Raw genomic sequence first — 24224 nt, forward strand, 5'->3', positions numbered from 1 at the left:
CCCCAACCCCACACACACATACACACACATATTTTCAGAATCGACCAAAGCTTCAATCCAAACTCTCCCGTTTTCACTATTTCTCCTCCTCCCCTCCACCCTCTCCCCTTCGCAATCATTCACAAACCACGTTGAATCCATTGAGGCAATGTAAACAAACAGCTCAAAACAAAGCAAGTTGTAGTGGTCAGTGCGCAACAACACTTGACCGCCAACGAGAATCGTTTTCCTATCGCAGGCTCGCGCGAGAAGGCGGGGCTTGCGTCAACGAGCCACTGGTCAGCGGACGCCAAGTGACCGATGCTGCCTCTTGATTGGCTAATTCTGGATGTCCAGTTTTTCCGCACATTCTTGGACTGATCGCTGACCCCATTATAAAGCCAATCCTCGGACACAGTAACCTCACTCACTCTTCTCGATTTCAACAAGTCAACGCCTTGACATCTTCACGACCCACCGTTTCCAATCCGTCTTCCTGTTTCAAGACGACATCTTATTTATTTTACACAGTTCAGTCTGTTGTAAAATAGTGTGATTCTCTTTGGAGTATTTCTGGATTTCTAAGTTGCAGCAAAACGTAAGTTTTTGTTACTTTTTATCCTTGTTAAATCATTCTATGGTAGTATTTTTTCGATTTTACATTGCCGTAACATGTTTCTTGTTTAGGCAATTTTAACCACTATCACTAATAAGACTCATACTATTAGTATTAGTATTACTATTACTAATAGTTACCCTTACACTTACGACTTGTAACTGTAATTGTTTTTAATTTTAACCCTCTTTTCTTATTTCTGGATTCTGACCCATAGCCGTAATTCTTCAAGTTCAAATTTGACTGTTTCTGTGCTGGGAAATATATATGCTTTTACTGTTAGACAAAAATTAACTGATGATAATATATTCAGGTCTGATTTCTATTTACTCAATGTAAAAGTAGTAAAAGCTTGCTTTTTTGACCAGTTTTGGCTTTGACACTGCATCGCATCATATACATGTTATAGCCATTTTCTGGGTTGCTCAATGACAACCACTACCTTTATAATTTGGAGCGTGAGCTCTATTTTGACGACTGCAGCAGCTTTTTCACACACAAAAATTCAAGAAGTCTTCATTAATTATAATTGATTTCAACTCTTGATAATTTCAGTAGGTATGGGTATAAGAAAACTTTTTAAAATGTTTTAATTTTAAGTATTTTGAAAAATACTTAATTATTAGGCTGACTGGAGATTTTGATTTGAACTAACAACTTATGCCATGAAATACAATGTCCATGTCATTAATTAATTCATGAATTGGTACATATTTTAGTGATTTATGTTCTCTCTCCTTTACATATTTTGTTCTTTTCTAACTATGTATATATTGCTTTCCTGTCCTCTCTATAAATTTATGTCTTTTTAATATTTCCAACAATCTCTCTCTCTCTCTCTCTCTCTCTCTCTCTCTCTCTCTCTCTCCCTCCCTCTATCTCCCTCTCTCTCTCTCTCTCTCTCTCTCTCTCTCTCTCTCTCTCTCTCTCTGTCTTTCTTTCTTTCCCTCTCTCTCTACCTATCAATCTATCCATCTGTCTATCTCTATCTTATGTATTTGTATATGACAGAGAGTGTTTGTATCTCCTACTCCTTCTCTCTCTCTCTCTCTCTCTCTCTCTCTCTCTCTCTCTCTTTATCTATCCCTCCCTTGCTCTCACTTTTTCTCTCACAATTATATCCATGTTGATTATTTCGTATTGCTGGTATTTGTTTTGCATTGCTGTTTTTTTTTTGTGTTATTTTTTTTTTGTTTTTTTTTTTTTTGTTTTTTTTTTGTCCACTTGATCTTTGCTACAAATTTTAGGTAAATTGATTTTAGTCTGAAATTTTAAAGTAAAAAACTCGGTGAATTAATTCCATATTTAGTGACGTATGTGTAACTACATACATTGCTTACTTAGTACAGAACCTACAGCTCTGTCAGAAATACAATCTGATTATAATAGCCCAACGTGCACTTATTTGCAGGTCTGATAACCCATCAATACCTTATGGGCTTATTGAACTGTTGTTAAGGAAATCTCGAAAAATGACGCAAATTATTGTCCATTACCAGTAGGCCCATAAGTGGGTTCGGTTCGGATGTCAGACCTGCATTTATCTATACGTCGTTATAACCTAATTGTTAAATGCAACTGATGATTTTTTTCAACGTGTAGTTAACACAATTGAAATGGCCATCGATTTGAAACATTAAATAACAAATAAATGCAGGCATGAAGAAGCGCAAGTTCTATTCACCAATTTCAGCCTTGATCGGCAAAAGGTTTTCAGTTATTAAATAATTTGAATAATAATATGTGTATTGTCGATGTTCGTCGCAATCCAAAGACGTATGTGATTTTCTTAGCATTGCTTCAAATAGACACAATGTAATTAGCTGATTCTTCGTTTCTAGGGGTTTGCTTTTTATTTTATTTATTTATTGTTTTTTATTTTTTTTTTTTTTTTTTGGGGGGGGGGGGGGTGTTATATAATGAGTGCGCCAAAGCGTTATTCAATAGACAAGGCAAATCCTCTTATATATGGTGTCCCAAAGAATATATTATATATTATTCCAAACCCAGAGGTATGGCAACGCACCTAGAGCATCTATACAAAATAATAAATATTGTGTTTGTGCAGAGTCATATCACATTGTCAGAATGATGTAGTATGAGCCCTTTGTGTAGTGCTAATTTATCTACTTGATGTACACAAAACCGCCCTATACGAGGGGTTTTAAGTCTCAAGCCAGCCTCAAGAAATGAAGTGAGTAGGAAAGTGTCAACAGGGAATAAAAACTAAGCTGCGGGGATGGTGGTTCGAACCCGCGACCTTGCTGGTACGACAACTCCGCTTGGCCGGCTAGATCGTGACTCTACCGTATGGCCAGCTGAGCACATCTTACGAAGGCCTCGCCATTCTATCTATAACAATAGGCGCCACTAGGTACTAATAATACTAATAATAGTACATAGCATTTGTATAGAGCCTTATCCCGATTTTATCAGGGTCTATTTCTTTTCTGATTTGTATAGGCATGGAATATATGGATGGGGGATAATTTTTTCTTTATTGTTATTTTTTATCCCAGGTACCATAAACCTTAGGAAATATGGAGAACGACAATAATAATAACGAGGTACATAATGCTGGAGATGACGACAATCAAAACCACAATGCCGGAGGAAACCGTGTACACGATATAGTACTCCCCCGGGAAGTGCAGGATTTCATAGATAATCTGGGACCGCGAGTGTGAGTACTTATTTTGTTACTCGTTCAATAACATGTTGTCTACCTAATTAGTTCTAATCTCTTCCTCCTACCGCCATTCTCTCTCTCTCTCTCTCTCTCTCTCTCTCTCTCTCTCTCTCTCTCTCTCTCCCTCCCTCCACTTAAGCACCTTTTTTTATTCGCTATCCCTTAATTTAATCTCTGTGTGTGAATGTATGTGGAGAGAGAGAGAGAGAGAGCGAGAGAGAGAGAGGAGGGGGGGGAGAGAGAGAGAGAGAGAGAGAGAGGGGGAGGGAGAGAGAAGGAAGGGGCGGTTCATGTCCTGGGGCATTTTTTTTACTGACCACCCTGGCTCTGGACCCTACCCCCAAACCCACCCACCTCTTCCTTCCCCCCCCCCCTCCCCTTACCCCCTCCTTGTCATGCTCTGAGGCAGATAATAATCTTTGCGTCTTATTTGTGGTCACTTTTTGACAGACCATTCTGTTTTTTGCCTGCCCCCCCCCCCCCACACCCCACCCCACCCTTCATCCTTTACCATTGGTGTGTATTTATATGTGTGTGTCTGCTGTTCCTTAGATGGGTCAGAGCGAGACAAAAAGCCAGTGGATGGCGCTACGAGTTGAATAAGTGTTCCCTATCTAGTCAAGTGCCGTGCCATGGTACTCTAAAGGTATAGAGAGTATGAAGTTGACGTCACTCAGGTCTTTGTTATTGCTTTTTGCCATCCGCGTTAATGAGTAATTCTCACTAAAATGTATTAACTATGAACGTTCATGGTTACACATAGTTTTGTGTGTTTGTCCGTTATACTTCCGGATGACAATGTTGTGAGTTTCTTAGCCCAGCGCATACTATCTATAGAAGGAACGAGGCACTCTAAAGCTATTAAAGAAACGAGAATGATGTCACTCAGCTCCTTGCTATTGTTATTGTTTTTAAACAGTCATTTCCGTGATTAACTCTCACTAAATTCTTTCAATCAGATTGTAAACGTTCAAGATTAGGCACCATTTTGTGTGTTAGTACATTATATCCGGTATTTTGACTCGACGCATTTCTCGTCATGTAAACACGCTTTCGCTGGTCTTCCTAAGTTATCTTTTGTCTCGCTTTGTCTCAACTGAGGAACACGCCTCTTTACTTGGATCATTCTCTTGCTTACCACCATGTCCCTCATCCCTACCCCCAACACTGACCACATTTGTTTTTTTTTTTTCATCTTACAGTGTGTTCCTGTTTTAGACTTCCTTATTTTTGCTGACCTCCTACTTTGTTCTGTATTTTCGATATGCGTGTGTTTGCGTGTGCCTAATGGTCGTGGTCTAAGGGAGATAATTTACTAAATTTATTTGCTTCTTAGCACTGATCAGCGTTACCTAACCTTTTGGTGCTCGCCTCTCATTAAATTTCAACCTCCCCTCTGTTTTCCAACTTGGTTGTCTTTTCCCCATCACCTCCTCTCTTTGTCTCTCTTTCTTTCCATTTCTCTCCCCGTCTCTCTTTCGTTCTTAACTCTACTCCTCTCTCTCTCTTTTTTTTTCATCTCTCTCTCTCTCTCTCTCTCTCTCTCTCTCTCTCTCTCTCTCTCTCTCTCTCTCTCTCTCTCTCTCTCTCTCTCTCTCTCTCTCAATGCTTTGTTCACCACTAGCCTATCTAGTTTATCATTTCATATTTTTATCTCAACAGGCCCGTTTACTCCATGGATGAGGTGCCACCGGCACCTGTTAAAGCAAACGGATTCTGGTCTCGAAGACCCCATCATGGTCTTCCCAGACCGTTCGAATTCAAGCCCTCCGCCAGACGTGCTTTGTTCAGGGAATTCATACCTCAATCCCCTTTGCCGCCCGTACCTCAGTGCCCAGCAAGAAAGCCAGTTTATCGAGCTGCGAGTTTCCTTGACAGGAACCTCGATAGTGTTGTCCGAAGGAAGCTGAACTTCGATCAAGCTGCTGAGCGTCCGAGTAGGCGACAAATGTGAGTAGACTGATATATTTTAGAGAAAGTATAATTTAATAAAACAAAATAAGTACGTGTTTTTGATTGATCTGTTCCAATTTGATTCCTGTCTAAAAACTGTCTTGTTTGCTTCCGGTGAGGAAAATCAGGTCTGTTTCAGAATCCCTGATCAATCAAATTTTCACAGTAGTCGAGGAAAGCTAGAAATTTCTTTAGTTTATGAAAAATTAAATATTGGAATGTTTATCTATTTTTTATTATTATTATTATTATTATTGTTAATGTTATTATTATGGTTGTAATTATTGTTGTTATTGTTGTTATTATTATTAGTCTATATTTTTAAAAATTTTATTTTATTTTATTTTTTAAAAATTAATATTGTTGTTATTATTGTTATTACTTTTTTTTAGTGTTGTTATAGTTTATTCAGTAAATTGTTATGGTTATTTGCCAGTAAAGACCAACACAACGCTTGAATCTTGTATTTCTTTGTATTTATAACAACATCGTCTTGGGTCATTTGTAGTGACTATTCATTGCCTGTCATTTCAGTTCTCACCAGTCCCCCAGTGGAGCATACAACATCACGGACAGCCCGTCCGTGAATGCCCCAAGGAAAAGGAAGTATCCAGAAGCAGAGGTACATGATAAGATGGTAGTTGGAAATGTCGACCTCGGAGATGATGATTGCCCTGCTCCTCCGGCCAACAGCCCAGCAACTCCAGCCAATCACGCCTTTGATGAGGATGATCATGAAAGATGGGCTTGGATCTCCACCCCCAAGTCTGCCCCCCTTCCCACCTACACTGATTCACCTATAGTGCCAAGAACCCGCAGGAGATCAGATGGAGGCACTTGTTATGGCAGGAAACGCCTGTCGTTTTAACAGGTTTACTGTTATATAAGATAAAGACTAAGTTATGTCATGTTAAATATTTTTGGGCACCCGTGTTTGCTTATTTAAGCACTTTGACCACCTTTAAATACTCATAGAATATATTTTACGCTTCCCGAAATATAACAGATCAGACATTTTCAGTGCTTCAAACAAACATATGAGCATTCCAGGAAAATATCAACAACAGTAACGGTAAACTGGGTTTAGTTTTCAAAATTGGCAGTTCGGAGAGTCAGACAATCGTTCAAATTGTAAATTTATAGATCTATTTATAGACACTTGAGCTTTGAGATAAGGGAATAATTTTTTAATGAACATTGGGCTTTGAACGAAGTTTTTTGGAAATGACAAATTAATTTTTCGGTTTCTAAATATGATGGTCATAACAATGATTACCTTTTTTTTCTTGGAATTTATTATTTTCCTTGCATCTTCTTATTGTAGGAAATAATACCCCGGTTATACAATGTTTTAAATAGACATATAATTTTAGGTAGAATTGATTCTATATTTTTCTTAATTGGTAATGAAATAGGCTATCACTGTCGATAGTTGACTTTTCATCTCAAATTTGCTTTAGGCTAATCAAGGACGATAAGTGCGGCTATGTGGTATGATAGCTTTTAGGTTGGCAGGTCCTGGGTTCGAGCCTTGCTCAGCGCATAGTTGAGTCCCTGAATTCTTGGCCGTTACCAGGGTTGTGTCAGTCGTAATAAATTAAGTCGTAGCACATTTAATGGATATTGAGATATATACAAACAGCCCAAGCTCAAGTTTTTAAGGTTATGAAATTAAGGCTAAATGTTTTTGATTATTTTATTTTGTTTTGTCTAAACACATTTGTGTACATTTTGTATTTCGATGAGGTAAAGGTATTGAATTGGGGCAGTCCTTAGGGCTGATTTGATAAGTTTAGGGACATATTGTAAAGTTAATTTGAATTTGATTTTATGTTTTCATTTTGAGAATAAATTAAAACATAAACATGTCCTTTAATAACAGCACGATAAATACTTAACAACATGGACTAATTTATTTTTAAACTGCCAATGTCACACAGTTCTAAAAACTTAGCATGACAGAAACAAAGTTTTCTGTGATAAAAGGGTTTTGTTATGGTTGTGATGTCCTAATCTTGTAACAATGTCACAGATCTGCTACTTATTTGATAAGGAAATGCAAAATTTTTCATGGCCAAATTTGGCCAAATTGAGTTATACTTTCATTAATTTTGGATTATTTTATATTAATTGAAGAAAATTTGATAGGATTAAAATTACAGTATGTATTTTGGTATACTTTTTTTTTCTTTAACAGTTATAAAAAATTTATTTTCAGTTTGTGGCAGGTCTGTTGTATGTTTTGTGTTTACCAAGAGTGATTTTGAATTATAGAGGTGGAATAATATCTTATTTATGACAAGGAAATTTTATTGCTGAGGCACAAATGTATTCCAAAATTTGAAGGGTTGTTGAATCCTGTTTAGGCCATCTTTTTTTTTTTTTTTTTTTTTTTTTTTTTGGCCATGAGTACAAGAAATTGAATTGAAAGAACCCAACAAATTTTAGTTGGCAAGTTTGCGTGGATTCCAACATGAGAGCCCATAGCATATAGTAAAATCCTGTTATACAGATTAATTGGGGTTTGTATGATTGAATATTTAAAGAATTGATATTTTGTCTAAGGGCAGCAAGATTGGGTCGTGTGATCAGATATCGACTTTAATCAAGATGATGATTCTTGCCAAAAAGCTGGTGTATTCAGTAACTTTGGAACTTTTTATTATAGAAAAGTTTAGTTCCATAGAAAAGGGTTGTATTGGGAGGTGTAGCAGGCAGGAGACATTATAGCGAGATTTTACTGTATATTTTCCTCGCGTAAACCAGTAGATTTTTATATAGAGATGGGAGTGTGAGAAATCATTCGTCCCTTACACACAATTGCAACCATTCCTATCACAGACAGACAGTCCATCGGTAGGATAAATGCATGTGTGGTTATTGAAATGTAATTTTTGTATTGTAATTATTAAACAATTATTGACAATAATAAGTTAGAGTTTAGGATGAAATATGAATTTTGTGAATGTCCATGATTTTCTTTTTCTTTTCAACTTTGAATGTATTTTTTTTTTCTTTCATGTTCCAAGATATTGTTTTCTATTTAATTTTATTTTATTCGAATGCGAAGTTTGTTTTCTTGACAACTTGATTATGACTCAACCGTTGTGCCATGGTATTGTGTTGCCATCGACTGGTGCTTTCATTAACTTATTTATATATTCATATCAGTTTGTGCCATTTTCATATGTGCCATCAGTCTTTCCATAACAATACTGGTATATTCTATTTATATCAACCAAGGCCTTCATTTTTTGTCTATTTTTTACTTCAGACCATTCCATCCATCTCCTATCTACATCATTTTCACCCAACACATTGTTGATTTGTTGTACATCAAATCATTTTTACATTCACATTCATTTTTCATTGTTGCTATCACTATAATTGTTACAATTGTTATTTTACATGTAAATATGTATATTTTTAGATATACATTTTTTCCCCTTCCCCTTCCCCAAAAAAAAATAATTTAAAAAGACATAAATATTTTCAGGGATTGGGCGTCTTCGCCATATTTTTTTTTCAACTTTTTAAAATGAATTTTAATTTATTACCAGCATTTAGACCAACTCAGCATAATACCATTGTGAGATCTAACATCTTCAGTTTCCTAATGGGTGCTGGGTCTGGAGGATAACCGACTCTAGCCTTGATTTGAGTCCAATCTATTCGCGAGTCAAATACTTTTATCGATTGAGAATCGTGCAAAGTTGGATTAAGATTATGGTTTTAAAAGCCCCCATCCCTGAAAATGTAAAAATAAAAAATAAATACTTTAAATCCATAAACCAAAATTAAAGAAGTATTTTATGTTTTAGAAGAAACAAAGAGGTTAAGAAAATTGACTGAAGAAGATAACCAGTTAAAAACAGCCAAAACCTCTCAGAAAATTGAAAACTTCCAAAACTAAAAAAATTGTATTATTATCTTTTTGGTCATTTCAATCAAGTAATTTTTGTTGAAATAAAAATTCAAATTATTTTAGCAAGAAACTTCTGGATATGTACCTCTTTATTCGTTGTACATCCCAGGATTCTTGACTGGAATTCCTTTTTATCAATGTATTATATGATTTGTTATTTTTTAATAAAGATGGATTTAAAACAATGTACAATTTTCCTTTATTTTTACCTCCTCTTATACATCTTAGCTTGTTCTCCTTCGTTTCCTATGGAGCAAAGGGCCTTCCCTATTGTCTGCCACCCTGGTCTATTGTGAGGACCCCAATAGCTCTGTTGGTAGAGCACTCGCTTCACACGCAAAGGGACCACGATTGATCCCGGGTGCGGTCCACATTTTATCTGACCCCCCCTCCCCTTTGTCCCCTTGTGAATGGGTTGCTGAGTCCAACTAGATTTAGCGGAAAGTACTTTGTGATAGACTAGCATCCTATCCAAAGGATAGCATGCATTTGCTATTGTCTTTTCATGCTAAAGAAACTGGGATAAACTCCAGCTCCATAGGTCCAATGGCTCTGCTGAAGGACTACTTGTTTATTTTGGGACTTTGTAGTCTAGTGGTATAACACCAGATGGTAGTCTTGTGGATCTTAGTCTTAGGTTTGTCTCAGCAAAGCAAAGTTGGCTCCTTGGAAGAGACTCTTTACTCACCCCACTCCGGTGTGAAATGAGTATATGGCCCACAGCGTCATCTTTGTCGCAAAAGGAATTGTCTCATGTCCCATTCTACATGTTACATTATACTGATGGCTTGGACTGCAATGTAAAGCACTTTGAGCATGTCAAGTGGATACTGAGCAACTAAGATTTTGAAAATCCTCTCCTTCTTTTTTTTATCATACCTCCCGATTGAAGTTTTACTCGTCAAAAAATAAAAGATGAGCTTTTATATAGCGCAATATCCACTAAATGTGATCAAAGTGCTTTACAAGGGGTCCCTGGCCAACAGCAACATTTAACATGTAGGACGGGACATGACGCCTTTTAGGCGATATAATAATTTTTTCGGACAGAGACAATGCTGTTAACGTCCAGGTGATCATTTTACACCTGAGAACGGTGAGAGAATGTGAGTAAAGAGCCTTTTCCAAGGACTCAACTATGCGCTGAGCAGGTCTCGAACCCAGGACCTTCCAATCCGAAAGCGACTGTAAGACCACATAGCCGCATAACACTTTACTCGTCAAATGTATTTCAAGAGGTAGTGATTGCCTGCATGCTTGTTTTGGATGTCCAACCCTTTTGGATCCTCCTGGTTCCAGTCTAGGGTCTGGCTGATGATGTTCCTGTTCTTTTGTGTCTTAACATCGGTGTAATTGTAGCATTTTTTTAATTGAAATTACTCTGGGTGGGGTTCCTGACGGCCCATAGTGGGCAGGGAGGCACTTACTGTGTCTTCTTCTATCCTCCATCTGTTTTCCAACATGCTTACTGTCTTTGTCTTGGAATGAGATTACTTGGTTTTTTTTCCTGGGCATGGCCGGATACCGGGAGTCTTGTAAATCATCTCTCTGTTATGCACTGAATTTTGTTTTGTTTACCTATTATATATGATTTGTAATGTAAACATTTGAGTGTATCACTCTTAGTGGGGACCTGTGTTTGTATCTGGATGAGACTTATAGGTGATCTCAAACCAAGTACTTTGATAGTGTGCTCTTAAGATCTTGACTTACTTGACTTATGCCTCTTGGCTCCTGGCGGAGCATAGGGCCTCAAGAGCAGTATCCCATCTTCTCCTGTCCTTGGCACAGACCTTTGCCTCACTCCAGATAAGATTGGAGACGCTCAAATCTTGGTGATGGTCTTAAGATCTTGGAATCTTCAAATTCGAATCGGAAGTTTCTGGGTTCGAGTCCCGCTCTGAGCAATGCATAGTTGAGTCCGTGAAAAATACTCTTTACTCACATTCTCTCACTGTATTCGGGTGTGAAAAGAGTACCTGGCCATTACCAGTGTGGTCTCTCTCCCCCAAAACAATTATATACTTACATTCTCTCACTGCACTTAGGTGTAAAATGAGTTAGTGGCCAGAAACACTAACAAGCAACAGCGTTGTCTCTGTTGAAGATAATATAAAGCCTTACAGACGTCAAGTCTCGTTCTTACATGTAAAGAGCTGCTGTTGGCTGGAGACCCATTGTAAAGCGCTTTGAGCTTATTGGAAATTGAAATGATACATTCCTCTAATTTTTTCTTGCCTTTTAAGATGATTTCATAAAGGGAGACAACAATCATTTGACTCAATACTGTGCTCTAATAACACGGTTGTACCCCTTGCTATAAACCATTGCGACTTTGGGGCTTTTTACTTGAATTGTTGTTTTTTTTTTTTGTTTGTTTTTTTGTTTTGTTTTTTGTTGTTTTTTTTTTTTGTTTATTCTTTGTTTATTGTGACTGTTGTTATGTTCTTTTTTTTAAAACTATTTTTCTTTTCTTATTTGTTTCTTCCCTTTTATTTTATTTTGTAACACACATTGCCACTTTGAACAATGCAAAAAAAAAAAAAAAAAAAAGAAGAAAAAAAAGCTTATATTGACACAACTAATAAAAAAGATGGAAAACCATTAAAATTTATTTATAGGAAGAAATAAATAATATCATGTCTCATTAAAACACAATTCACCTGGTAAAGTCTACCACTTTATGTCTCCATACAGATCCCAGGAGAATTTAAATGAATGGTCTCATTCCAGAACAAAGTCACATGCAAAGGTCACATGACATAGAGAGATAGTATAGACAGAATGAAGATGACGTCACTCTGGTCTTAAATATTGTTTGTTTGGGGTTTTTTTTGCCATCTATGTTTATGAGTAATTCGCACTAAACTGTATTGTCCAGACTATAAACGGTCATGGTTACACATAGTTTTGTGTTTTGGTCAAGTATACTTCCGGATGGCAATGTTGTGAGCTTCTTAGCCAAGCGCATACTATTTATCGGAAAGGACAAGAAGACTGTGGATTGGTGAAGACCTCACAGGCCCAGAGCGTAGCCATCGTTAATGTATAGCCTGACACTGACCAAAAAATGATGTCAAAAGACAAGTCTTTGGCCACAAAAGAAAACAAATCGTGAATTGTATTCAATAGTTCCATCAATGGAATCACTTTTTCCTTTGAGCTCTACTAACGACAACTCACTAGACGCTACACAAACCTTAAAAATGACGTCAAACTGCCAGTCCTAGAGAGTGCTAGTGTCAGGCCATATGTTAACGATGGCAACGCCCAGCCAATGTCCCTCTACTCCAAAGAGGAATTCATTATTATTGCTACATAACTAATTTCTGGGTGGGGTTCCTACCTCCCATAGTGGGCAGGGAGGTACTTATTGTGTCCTCTATCCCCCTATATTGTTTTCCAATTTGCATTCTGTCTTTGTCTTGGAATGAGATTGCTTGGTTTTGTCCTGGCCCTGGTCGGGGTCCTGGCTGGGAGGAAGACAGTCAAATGCATAGTTATTGTTTTGGGAGATGATATTTTTTCCTTGTAAATCATCTCTCTGTTATGTACTATTATATTTGTTATGATTTATAATGTAAGCATTTGAGTGTGTTCCTCTTAGTGGGGGCCGTGCATGTGTCCGGATGAGACTTATTGGTGATCTCAAACTAAGTACATTGAAGATATGCTCTTGGAATCTACATCTGATCCCTATGTGTTCCCAGTTCCCCTTTGTCTTACTTTTTCTAGGATGCTTTAATTGTAATTCTAGAACTTTTTACTACCCCATTTTCTTCCTTTTTACTGGCGCTGATATAACCTAAATGTGTTGCAAGCGCCGTAAAACCCTTAAAAACAAAACAAAAAGCACCTTAATTTGAAGTGGTCAGGGTTAAAAACACAACTAGGCACTTCGATCAATCTAGTCCCGTGGCCCTCCATAGGCTCACTGTAGCTGTAAGGTGAAACTCTTTTTCAACTTTAATTTAAGTCCTTTCCTTTTTTTTTCCCTCGATTTGTGCACCTATTTGGCTGATTTCCTTATCATTTCAAAGGACACAGAACAAGCCTTATTGTTTTTGTCTTTTTATTTATTTTTTATTTGTTGTTTTTTTGTTTTTGTTTTTGTTTTGGTGTACCTAGTTCATTCTTGATTCCTGATTGTATTTCGCAGAAAGCAAATGAAGTAGAACATTAGTCATTTTTTAAAAAAGTTCTAGGAACTTTTAAAAATAATGGATACAATTTAATTATTCTTGGTACATCGATAGACATTTAATTAAAAAATATATCTGCCAAATGTCATCGAACTTTTATATTTTACTCGCTATCAACTCTGCCTTTGAGGACAAGACCGGTCTATTTTTGTCAATTTTCACTCCACTCTGGTTTTTTTCCATAATAACCAAACATGATGTCATATTTTCAGATTTATATGAAATAGACTATGACTATTGCACAGACCATTAAAATGACACCAAACACTTGACATGTATTTTTTTGATTAACACAAAATACAACTAGTGGTCCAACTCTAATGCAAAACCGAAACTTTCCCGATCGCCACCGCATGGTGCTGGTTGGGAGGCAGCAGCTTGTAATGGTGCTCACACTATTATGTTAATGTTATGACGATCAGCAAATTCCGTACAGCACTCGTGCACCGTCGCAAACCCACCTGGAAGCTTCGTTACAACACACCGTTCAACTAGATACTCTGCGTTTCGGGCTCGTTACCACAACGGGTACATTTTGGACAGATGGAAAGTCCCCACTGATGAAGCGATTTTGCCGTTAGGCAGATTCTCAACCGAAGCCGATTGACTGTCACCCAGTGCCTTCTCTTGCTGGTGGAGTAAGCTGGCTACCTCTCCCCCAGATTCGAGGAGTCGATGTTCCCGCCCCCTCGAGGGATTGAATTCGTCGAAACCAACTTCCATCTCGTATATGCATCCGTAGTCAGGGAATCTGTGTACAAGGGTTGGCGGGACTTATTACGGCTCGACACGGGGGCACCGTCCATTATGCGCTTGAGAGGGGTATCCCCATTCCCTCTCTCTTTGATCTCATTAGACCAGGTCTTTGTAATCGTCTCCCGTCGGACATGGGAAAAAAAAAAAGGGGGGGGGGGGTGGATGCTGCCATTATCGGGCCCCATTCTCTAGGCGTTGGTGCCAGTGTTCCGACATTATATGGACTTGCGAAGTTTAACATCTACCTTCTCAACGTTCCTGCTTCTACCCCATACTGGAGGAGGGCGGAGTAGCATAGTGCCAAGGCGGTGAGAGGCAGCAGAGAGATCACAGATTCTCTGTGAAATTAACTAAAATTTTCAACAACAAAAACATCAACTCTGGAACTGTTTGTCGTAGAGGAACAAATGAGGTAGCACATTAAATGTTTTTATAGCCCCGATAACCTCAATGAGTGAGATTAAGATGTTTTGAGTTTGAACTTTTTTGTACCAAGACAGGACCACAATAAAGAGTTTCGCTAATGCTTGTTTTTCTCAATATCTGATTTGTGGGACTTAGGTTTTGATCCTTACCCCCCTCTTTTAATGTAAATAGCCTACGTTTTCTTCCTTGTTTTGATAAGTGCAACTTTATTTTTTCTTCATTATCCCTGTTTGGGATTAATAATCCCTGCTTTTGCTCCCCTAAATCCATGGATTGCATAATCGAATGTTGACAGAGGTCTGTAGTAGTAGTAGTAGTAGTAGTAGTAGTAGTAGTAGTAGTAGTAGTAGTAGTAGTAGTAGTAGTAGTAGTAGTAGTTGTAGTAGTAGGAGTGAAAGTATTTTTAAAGGGTGTCGGGGGGGGGGGGGTAGACAGACTTTTTCATATTCTCAAAATGGATTTGAAATATTGGACATGAAACATAGTAAAATTAAATCATTAAGAACACTTTATCAACTGAGCACCCCCTCCCCTCCATGGCGGGAAGTTCTTTGTTTACTGCTCATATTGCAGTCGATGGCAGTCAGAGTTCTCATTGTTGGCGCGTCATTTATTCAGGATGGTAACTACGTAACAACCCAACATGGCGATTGTAAACAAAGCATACCGTCATCTTGGCAACGAAGACCACAAGATACCCCGCGATGATTACTTAGATGTACAATCAGTTCTTAATTTCCTTCTTTTTTCTTTTTTTAATCGGAGAAATATTCATGAATAAACCTAAATTGGCTGTCATAGGCCACGTATCAATTGGGACGTAATGACAGTGGCGGTTCTAGCCTATATACAGTGGTGGGGCAAAGATGATTCGGTCATATATATATATATATATATATATATATATATATATATATATATATATATATATATATATTATTTATTTATTTTATTTTTTTTTATCAATTAATGTATTTATTATAGTATTTATTTATTTATTTTATTTTATTTTAATTAATTTTCTTTCACCTTTAAAAAATAATATTTCAACCACAAATAATAACATTCACAATGAAATGACAATACCAGTAGATTTTAATTATTCCAAACGTAATCAAAAATGAATCACGAAAGAATACAACAAAAAAATAAAGCGACGAGACAAAATGCGACAGCACCTTGACAATACAATTCCATTTCGTTCACTCTGAAAAATTAAAGAGATGCTTTAATCCCTCAACGGCGAGATTAATATTTCTGTTACATTACTGGTTTTCAGTAGTATGTAGTAACATTAAAGTTTTCATCGAGAAGCAACAACAGCGATATGACTCGATTTTCATTCAGAGCTCAAATTGCATCATTTTTACTGCTGTCTTGGTGGTTAGAATGATTGTGCCGGTGGTGGTAGTGGTTGGAATAGTGGTAGCGGTGGTGGTGGTGGTGGTGGTGGAGGAGGATGTAATTATGATAGTGGTTTTGGTGGTGCTGTTGGTTAGAATGATAGTTGTGGAGACGATAACGGAAATTGTATGATGATGTTGATATTGTTTTTATTGCTATTGTAGTATTTGTTAATATTGTTGTTGTTGTTAATGATGATTATGCTGATGATGATGATGATGATGATGATGATGATGATGATGATGATGATGATGATGATGATGATGATGATGATGACGACAACGACGATGTCGTCGACAATGGTAGTTACCATACGATATTACAAAGTTTATTCAATCTTAGGCTTTCGACAATAAATCATACAATTTGATGACCACATACATGAAAGTGGAAAAAAATGGTAAATAGAACCAAATAATAAACTGATACCATTAATAACCACCAAAAAAAAATACAACAATAATAATACCACCAATACGTACAATAATAATAATAATAATAATATAATAATAATAATAATAATAATAATAATAATAATAATAATAATAATAATAATAATAATAATAATAATATAATATAATATAATAATAATAATATAATTAATAATAATAATAATAATAATAATAATAAAATAATAAAAAAATAATAACAATAATAAATAATAATAAAATAATAATAATAATAATAATAATAATAATAATAATAATAATAATAATAATATAATAATAATATAATAATAATAATAATAATAATAATAATAATAATAATAATAATAATAATAATAATAATAATAATATAATAATAATAATAATAATAATAATAATAATAATAATAATAATAATAATAATAATAATAATAATAATAATAATAATAATAAATAATAATAATAAAATAATAATAATAATAATAATAATATAATAATAATGATAATAATATACCATCATCATTACTACCACCACCATCAATACTACTACCACCACCGCTACCACTATCACTACCACCATCACCATCATTATTACGTTTCCAATCATTTTTTTTTCTCGTCTTTTAAAATTTGATATCTATCAAAACAGACGAAAATTCCGGTGATTTTTTTAAAGGGTAGTTAAAATATCTACGATTTTATTAGCCCTGAAAACTGCGATCTTTTATTTTCCTATTTCAAGGTCTGCTATGACAAGTATTAGTTCCATAGTCAAAATAAGGCAAACAAAAACAAAGTTTATTTAATCTTAGGCTTTCGCCAATACTTCATACAATACAATTAAGACAAAATAATGTTACCAATCTCTCCTCATGCATTCGTTAGACTATCACAATAATGACCGTGTTATCTTTACTCCTCGCACAACCAACCCCTAGCTTCCCGCCTTTCATCGCGAACTATATTATGTATGTATTAGCTTCAGGACGGACAAGTACGGAATCTGCCCACCCTTCCTTTATATTAAACGTATTTATTTCCTCTATAACTTAGTTAGAATTCAACTCTCTCCTTTCTCAGAAGAGTATTTCTCGTATACTAATTCAATTTTTGAGAAAACCAAAATGGTGGTTGTATTTTATATATTTATTTAGTCGTGACTTTTGAATAAAAGTGTTTTGTTTTATTAGACGGAATACAATAGAAAATTGCATTGTTTTGCAAAATTATTTTGTCTGGCAATAAAAATACAGCGGTAATTACTTTAAGAATAAAAAAAACTAACAAATTAATTTGTTAAAAAAACAAAAAAAAAAAAACAACAACAACAAAAAACAAATAAGAAAACAATTTAAATAAATGAGTTTTGAGAAGCACTAAAGAAAACGAGAAAAAAAGAAATGGTTTAAATGGATAAACAAATATATAAAAACAACACAAATTAATACTAAATTGATATAAAATTAGTAAATTAATAAATTTAATTCAATACTGGAACCTTCCCAAAGTCATTACATCAATGGTACCAGCTCAAGTAAGGCAATAAATAAGAGAAAGTTCGTTTGCCAAAATCCCTATTTAGTTTTCACTGGTTAATAAGGTGGGCTCATTTGAATTAGCCCGACCTAGTACTAGAGAGGCCAGACAGCGAAAATCGTCAGGCGACGTGACGATGAGATGACGATGTGGGCGGAGTGGAGTGGTTTGGGGGGGGGGGGGAGGGATAAAAAAAAAGAACAGGAGCGTATCCTGGTTTATGCATTCAGGGGTGCATGGTGATTCGCAATCTATCAAAAATACACACAAATTGATTTCAGTACGAAGTATCACGTTTAAGTAGTAACTTTTGAAATTATCTAATTTAAATTTGATTATTTCGGACCTGGTAATACAGCATATAACTTGAAAAAACAGGCTGGTATTTGCCCACCCTGCCCATTATTACCAGCCGTCCCTGCATAATGACAACCCAAAATAAATTGTGATAGGTTCTCAAACCAACACAGAATATTGTTCATTACTCAATGATACAACGAGCCCATAATTGCGTTCGACTGTCAAGCCTGCGAATATGTCCACGTCGATAAATTACAGACGTGTTCAACAAGTAATCATTAATTAAATTGAATTGGATATTTACTTCACATTGTTCCGGAAATATATGTAGGCTATTGTGTTAAGGTTACTTTGTTTATTTAACGTGTTTTAGGCAGACTTCGATACAATATAATTCAAAGAATTTGTAGGCGAGGTAGAGAAAATAGGATTGAGAGAAAGAATTGCTAAGAGAGAGGGGGACAGAGATAGGAGGGGAGAGAGGGGGGATAAAAAGTTGAGAGAGAGAGAAAGAGAGTGAGAGAGAGAGAAAGAGAGAGAAAGAGAGTGAGAGAGAGAGAGAAAGAGAGAGAGAGAGAGAGAGAGAGAGAGAGAGAGAGAGAAGTTTCTCTAAACACTTCTATGTACTCGTAAAGATAAACATTAAAAATTCTGTCAAAAAAACACTCATGAAAACAGTCGAATTGAGTGGAACATAGGGCATCTACGAGCGTCCGCCATCTACTCCAGTGCTTGGCCATCTTCTTGGTAGCCTACCAAGTGAGGCCTGTCATTTTCAATTCGTCTGACAATAAGCGCCTCCGTGTCTGTTTTGAACGCCCCACTTTTGTGTATCTTGGGGTTCCAATCAAGGGATTGGCGGGTGACATGCTCCCTGGTCTTCTTAATGTAGGAGGAGGAAATGGAGATGGATTGGTCATTCATTAAACAGTCGAATTAATAAAATTATATATATTAATATACATTTGAGTTTGGTTTTATAAGACTATTTTTTTTTTAGGTTGACACATCTTGGTCAACCGATCAATTCTATTTTCACTATCAAGCCTTCACACATTAAGGTTTCCAATATTGATGTTATGTGTTGAGGTAAAATACCCGCCAGATCAATCCTACCAACACACAAAACTCTTTTTATAATCATTTAATGTTTATAGTCTATTAGAGGGACTTCAGTGAGAGCTAAGCACTCAACAGGCGGTCTAAAAACAAAATCAAAGAGCAGAGTGACCTCTTCTTCATTCATTTTGTATATTTTTTTCATCCTTCATAAATAATTGAAAAGAGAGACCAAATACAATTGACCTGTTTATTTATTGGTTAATGTGACTTGGTGAAATCGGCATTAAATATGTTAAAGACCATAATGCGGCTATGTAGTCTTGTGGTATGACACCCGCTTTTGTATCGGAAGGTCCTGGGTTCAAGCCCATAGTTCAGTCCTTGGAAAAGGCACTTTCCTCAGATTCTCGTACTTGGGTATAAAATTTGTACCTGGCCGTTAACGGCTTTGTCTCTGACCGAAAAAAAAATATAAATCGCCTAACAGGTGTCACGTCTCGTTCTACATGTTACGTGTTGCTGTTGGTCAGGGGCCCTTTGTAAAGCGCTTTGAGCACGTTTAGTGGATATTGCGCAATATAAAATCTCAATTTAATTCAAAATTGTAGCTTCAATTTTTATTAGAAATGAATGGTTTGGATCTAGGACTTCATATGCTCTATAGATGTCACTGGTTTGGATGCTTCGGGTTTTCCCTTTTCATCAGGCGGGTCAATCAATAAGATACAAACCACAAACCACAAGCTACAAGTGTGTTAGATCCTTTCACTCCGACTGGAGCAGTGTCATCGAGAAACCTGTCATACTCTGAACTCTGAATGAAATGGAAAAACTTGGTCTTCAAAGTAATGAAAAAGTATTATAACTTTGTTTACACGCTCAAAACTATTCCAGACAGGTCTTGGCTCGAGCGGGTACTTGTCGAATGTTATTGTTTAAATAAGCGGGTAATCGAGCGTTTGACGTAATCAATTTTAACATAACATATAACATATGGTATAGGGCAAAATAGAATAAAATCCCTTGAATGCCCTTAATATTAAAAGTAATGCCATAAATCTATTGATTAAAGATTACAATAATGATACACTGGTAAAGATAGTATTTCAACTATATATATAATATATATATATATATATATATATATATATATATATATATATATATATATATATATATATAATAACGATAATAATATAACAATGCATGATATAATATACATACAAGACTGAAAGCCTGACAGTTTGAAAAAAGAAATAGTGTCTCGTTAGACACAGCTGATTTGTCTGCGGCGGGTTATGTTTAACTGCGTGTCGAAAATTAACCGCAGAGAAACTCTTTTCAAAGATTTAACTATTTTTTCCAAAATAAAAAAAGAAGAAGAAAAAAAAAAGATTTCTCTTAATTTTGTCGATTTATAAACTGGATTGGTATCATCTGAAATCATTCCAAAGACTGATTTTACCAAAGCTAGAGGTGCCTAAATGAGCTAGTAAAATGAAGAGAAAAATAAAGTGAGTAGATGTGACTCATATATATATATATATATATATATATATATATATATATATATATATATATATATATAATATATATATATTGTGTTTGTTCCCTTATATTTGAGTCACATCTACTCACGCTGGTGCCGATGACTGAACTGAATGTATTGGTTACCTCACTTGAGCATCAGATTTCGAGATGCTCCAATACTCTTCAACAGTCGTAACGTCACTTCCTTCCTAATGACGCATGGTAACTTAGTAACACTGGCTCTAAACTATCGGAACAATGGCGGACGCCCGTATGGAATATTTCTCCGGCGAGCATAAAGGGTATCCAGAGGAAAATAAACACATACATTTGATCATGTTTTGACTTTTACACATTCTGATCACAGGTCATATGAAAAGTTCTAGCCAGCATGAAAAATAAAAAGTAATGATTTTCTTTGTTTAGAACCAAGATGGCCGCCGTTGCCGGGCGGCGTGACATCAGACTATTGAATCGTTTAGAACAAGTTAGAATCCAGTAAATATTACATTGGGAGGCTAATTTATGCTCTGGTTTGTGTTGTGTGTGTGTTGTGTGTGTGTGTGTGTGTGTGTGTGTGTGTGTGAATGAGTATGTTTCAGCCAAAGTAATTTGTAATTTAAGCGCTTAGAGTCTGGTGTCTCGGGGTTATAGCGCTATATAAGTTTTCAGCATTATTATTATTATATTATTATTATTATTATTATTATTATTATTATTATTATTATTATTATTATTATTATTATTATTATTATTATTATTATCTACTCACTTTATTTTTCTCTCCACTTATTTTACCGCTGGCTGCTCAAGCATGTTGATCTAATAATTACAGTAGGGGCTGCCTGAAGCCGGTGATCGTAAAATACTAACGAAAGAGTGAAAATGGAGAGGCTTCGGATGGGAACAAAACAGACAATGGACGTTTCGGGTACAAACCCTTCGTCAGCACAACAATAGAACAATTGTTGTGCTGACGAATGGTTTGTACCCGAAACGTCCATTGTCTGTTTTGTTCCCATACGAAGCCTCTCCATTTTCATTCTTTCGTTAGTATCAAATAATTACTCGTGGTTGGCGCTTGAGTGTCAATCCAATATAAGCAATCGAATAACCCAACACTATCAGATAGTCTTTTTTTGACAATCAGTGTTTGGATTTCTTTGTTGAACCCAGGGAAACCGATGAAAAATGAATCATTCCATATGATATTTTCAGAATAAATTAATAACTGAAGGCCTCTTCTGTTTTTTTTTTTTTTTTTGTTTGTTTTTTTTTTTCTATTGAGCAGACGTTACAAACACAAACTTTATCCACTTGCCTCAGTTGCATTCTTGAGTATGTATGTATATATAGCAATATCCATTAAACCTGCACAAAGCGCTTTGCATGGAGTCCCAAGCTAACAGCGACATCCAATAATATACAAGGCGAGACATGAAGCCTGTAAGGCGAAATCACATCTTTTCTTTTTTTCAACAGAGACAATGCTGCCACGCTCTGAACAACAAAAAAAACAAACACGTAGGTATTTATATTTTTGGCCAGAAAACTCGTCCTTCAAATATCGATCGATTAAAATGTCTCTCATCTTGTCAAAAACTCTCAATCCTGGGACTTCATGAATTGAGAGTTTTTGCCAAGATGAGAGACATTTTAATCGATCGATATTTGAAGGACTAGTTTTCTGGCCAAAGTTAAAAACTGTGTATTTTTTAGAGTGAGACAGAACGCTGTTTACCGCCTGGTTCTAATTTTACACTAGAGTAAGTAATGACTCAACTTTGCACTCTGCTCAACTCAGAGTTGGACTCGAACCTGGGATCTGTGGGTCGCAAAGTGAATGTCATGTCCCTAGACGGCTATGTGGTCTTGTGGTATGACACTCGCATTCGGATCAGAAGGTCCTGGGTTCGAGCCTTGCTCGGCGCATAGTTTAGTACTAGGAAAAAAAAACTATTTACTCACATTCTCTCACCGTACTCAGGTGTAAAATGAGTACCTGGCCGTTAACAGCGTTGTCTCTGTCGGAAAGAAATTGTAATATCGCCTAAAAGGCGTCATTTTTCGTTCTACATGTTACATATTGCTGTTGGTCAGGGGCCCGTTGCAAAGCGCTTTGAGCACGTTTTGTGGATATTGCCCGATATAAGAGCTCAACTTTAAAGTTCAACTAACTATAGACCACAAAAGCCCTACTTTCTCTTCAATAATCAGTAAAGCTGGTCAAAGGGAAATCGGTAGCTCAGCAGCAGGACATCGCCTTGTCTTGTAAATAGTCAAAGACAGTGATTAGATTGCATATCCTATCATGACCACAAATCTCTTGATTTTCTACTGGTAACTTTCATCGACTTACAGGTCGCGTCATGTCGTCTCGTCCTACATGTTAAATGCTCTTGTTGGCTTGGGACCCTTTGTAAAGAATATTTGGCGGATATTGCGCTATACAAATGCTCTCGTTTTTAGATTTTTTACTTATTTATTTATTTTTTTAATTATTAAAAGTTTTATTTATTGATTTTTTGAAAAAAAAAATTTATTTTTTTTTTTTTGGGGGGGGGGGGGGGGGGGGGGGGGGTTCTTCGGGGCTTTTTTGTTTTTATATATTTATTTATTTTGTAAATGATGCGCGGTTTTGAGTGTGTGTTTGGGGAGGGGGGGGGAGGTGTTTTCTTTGCTTTGTTTCGGGATTATTTGTTGTTTATTTGTTTGTTTTCACCCCACCCTCTCTCTCTCTCTCTCTCTCTCTCTCTCTCTCTCTCTCTCTCTCTCTCTCTCTCTCTCTCAGTCTCTCTCCATTTAACACCCGCCCTCTCCCATTCCCACCTCTTGTTATTCAAAAACAAAAACAAAGAAACAATTTATTTTCCTCTGCTGCCTGTGACTATTATCAAGGAATTCTCATTATTTCCCCCTCTGTTTCTTCCAATCCTCTTCTCACGCCACCCTCCCCTCTGTTTCTTTCAATTCTCTTCTCTCCCCACTCTCCCCCCTATGAACTTCTCCAAAGCATGAGTGTTTTCAACAACCAACAAAAACATTCCTTCACAAAATCGCGCAATGTCTTCAATCAAAGTTCATCCAGAATTTTTATTTAATCACCGCTGAGCCACGCTGCCCCCGTATGAGACGGATTGCTCATTACAATTTCGACAAGACAGACGGAAAGAGCGCCTCATCTTGTCTCTGCATGCCCCACATGGTCATGGAGGATATGGGTTCCTCAAACAACGTTCATTCACGAATCACGTGACATCTCTCATTCACGAGTCGACCACAACTTCATCGAAAAAGAAGAGAGCGATGCGGGTTGCCTGAAGCCTGGGATCGTGAAAATACTAACGAAAGAGTGATAATGGGGGGGGGGGGGGGGGGTTGATCCCATACGAAGCCTCTCCATTATCACTCTTTCGTTAGTA

The 24224-nt window shown here is 36.4% G+C and overlaps 1 protein-coding gene across 1 annotated transcript; it reads left to right on the forward strand.

Annotated features, from left to right (window-relative positions):
• Nucleotides 1–385: 385 nt before the first annotated feature.
• Nucleotides 386–9347, forward strand: LOC144968157 (uncharacterized). Its single transcript, XM_078906189.1, has 4 exons — nt 386–577; nt 3115–3278; nt 4947–5234; nt 5772–9347. The coding sequence occupies exons 2-4, from the start codon at nt 3136–3138 to the stop codon at nt 6103–6105; spliced, it is 765 nt and encodes a 254-aa protein (XP_078762315.1). The 5' UTR covers nt 386–577; nt 3115–3135; the 3' UTR covers nt 6106–9347.
• Nucleotides 9348–24224: the final 14877 nt, after the last annotated feature.

This window comes from Berghia stephanieae, chromosome 3 (assembly GCF_034508935.2).
Source record: "Berghia stephanieae isolate SIO BIC M18660-M18661 chromosome 3, UCSD_Bste_1.3, whole genome shotgun sequence".
Taxonomy (NCBI): Eukaryota; Metazoa; Mollusca; class Gastropoda; order Nudibranchia; family Aeolidiidae; genus Berghia; species Berghia stephanieae.